At 64.2% G+C, this 1474-nt stretch overlaps 2 protein-coding genes across 2 annotated transcripts in view; both read right to left on the bottom strand.

Annotated features, from left to right (window-relative positions):
* The window catches only part of RHOT2 (ras homolog family member T2), a 10359-nt gene extending 10356 nt beyond the window's left edge, over positions 1–3 (bottom strand). The window contains exon 1 of the mRNA XM_035895460.1: positions 1–3. This exon is cut by the window's left edge and continues 38 nt beyond it. The gene's annotated coding sequence lies outside the window, so the exon portion shown is untranslated.
* Positions 1–1474, bottom strand: part of WDR90 (WD repeat domain 90) — a 61833-nt gene that overhangs the window by 1417 nt on the left and 58942 nt on the right. Inside the window, 2 exon segments of the mRNA XM_035895625.1 lie at positions 117–229; positions 1232–1400. Of these exon segments, the coding sequence (XP_035751518.1) occupies positions 117–229; positions 1232–1400 (282 nt within the window).

Genomic DNA, 1474 nt, shown 5'->3' with positions numbered 1-1474 from the left:
GAAAGAGAGACATCACCAATCACTCCCAGCAGTAGGGACCCCGTCCCACTCCCCTCAGCCGGGCAGAGAAGGGGAGACGCGAGGCCAGCAGGGAGCGAGGAGGGACAGGGCCCTACCTGAGTAGTCCACGATGTGTGTGGGGACCTTCTCGGGAGTGACGTCAGCTGGGATCGTGATCTCCTCTGCACGAGGAGGCACCTGCAAAGCCAACAGAATCTTTTCCAGCCAGCTGTGACGAACGCAATCAAGAGAACAGGTGACAAGGGACTTCAGGTCCCCAGGTGGCCCCTGCCCAGCGCCCTCCCTGCCAGGGTGGGATGAGCTCCAGACCACAGATCGCTCTTGGCCCACCGGGCCACAGCTGCGGCTTGGCTCACTACAGTTCAGCCCTCGCACAGACAGTGTCCCTGCAATGGAACCTCCGACCGCCTCCTGGCCCCAAGCCCTCCCTTCAGATGCAGCTGACAGCACCGAGTCCCTCCAGGGAAGCTGGCTTTCAGACAGGCCACTGCTGCTGCCCCCGCCACAGCTCCGGAGATAAGCCCTCAGCACTCCCCCAGCTCTCCAGCCTGACCTCTTGTCAGCTGGGAGAAGCGCTAAGCTGATTGCACAGGCTTTGCTGTGAGAGCATGGGAAGGTGCGCGGAGCTGGTCCTCCCCCAAGCCCCCAGAGCTGATGTTTCCCAGCGCAAATGTTGCAGAGGGCACCATCTGCTCATGGGCAGTGGGAGAAGCCACCTGATGGCCAGACCGACCCTGTTTCCCCATCCAAACTGCGATGGGACAGTGAACCACCGAGCTGGAGAGCACAGACTGGATGGGTGCTGCTGTGGGCTGGATGCTGCTCCTCACAGATGGCCCAGCCCAAAGTACCCAGGCCCTTCTCCAGACAGGCACAGAGGGGCAGGGAACGCAGCTCAGCTCCTTCCAAGGGCTCTGTGCCCGTGCTGCCACAGCAAGGCCAGAGCTGGGGAGCAAAGGGCCCCGCTGCAGCAGGCAAGGCTGAGCCCCAGAGCCTGCTGTGCTGGCAGACACAGAGACCCCGCAGCAGCGGGGAGCAGGGCCCTGGGAGGTACCTATGCCCCTCCCCAGGGGGAACAGGGCTCCAGTACAGGGATTAGAGCACAAAATGGAGAAAACACCGTTTCTGGAGTTCCACGAGGTCCTCGCAGGCTTAAGCTCACCCAAACCAGCGCCGTGGCTGTCACCAGTCCCTGGGGAGCTGCACGCACCCCCAGACACCCCCACCTCGGGCCAGTGCCACTGGGGACAGAGCCATCCCGCCGCTGCCTGGCAGGGCACCCGGCGAGGCGCCCAGGGGTCCCTCTCGCCTCACGCTCACCTCTTCAGGGAACTCCTCGCCCACCAGAGCCATGATCAGAGACGTCTTCCCCACCTGGGCTAGGGAGGAAAGGGAAGACGTTGGCACCAGCCCGGCGCCAATCCCACCGGGGGGCCCGGGGCGGCTGGTCCCG

This window comes from Egretta garzetta, unplaced genomic scaffold (genome assembly GCF_000687185.1).
Source record: "Egretta garzetta isolate BGI_Z169 unplaced genomic scaffold, ASM68718v1 scaffold140, whole genome shotgun sequence".
In the NCBI taxonomy this organism is placed as follows: domain Eukaryota; kingdom Metazoa; phylum Chordata; class Aves; order Pelecaniformes; family Ardeidae; genus Egretta; species Egretta garzetta.
The sequence above is the reverse complement of the archived record's forward strand: the minus strand, read 5'-3'. Positions and strand labels throughout refer to the sequence as shown.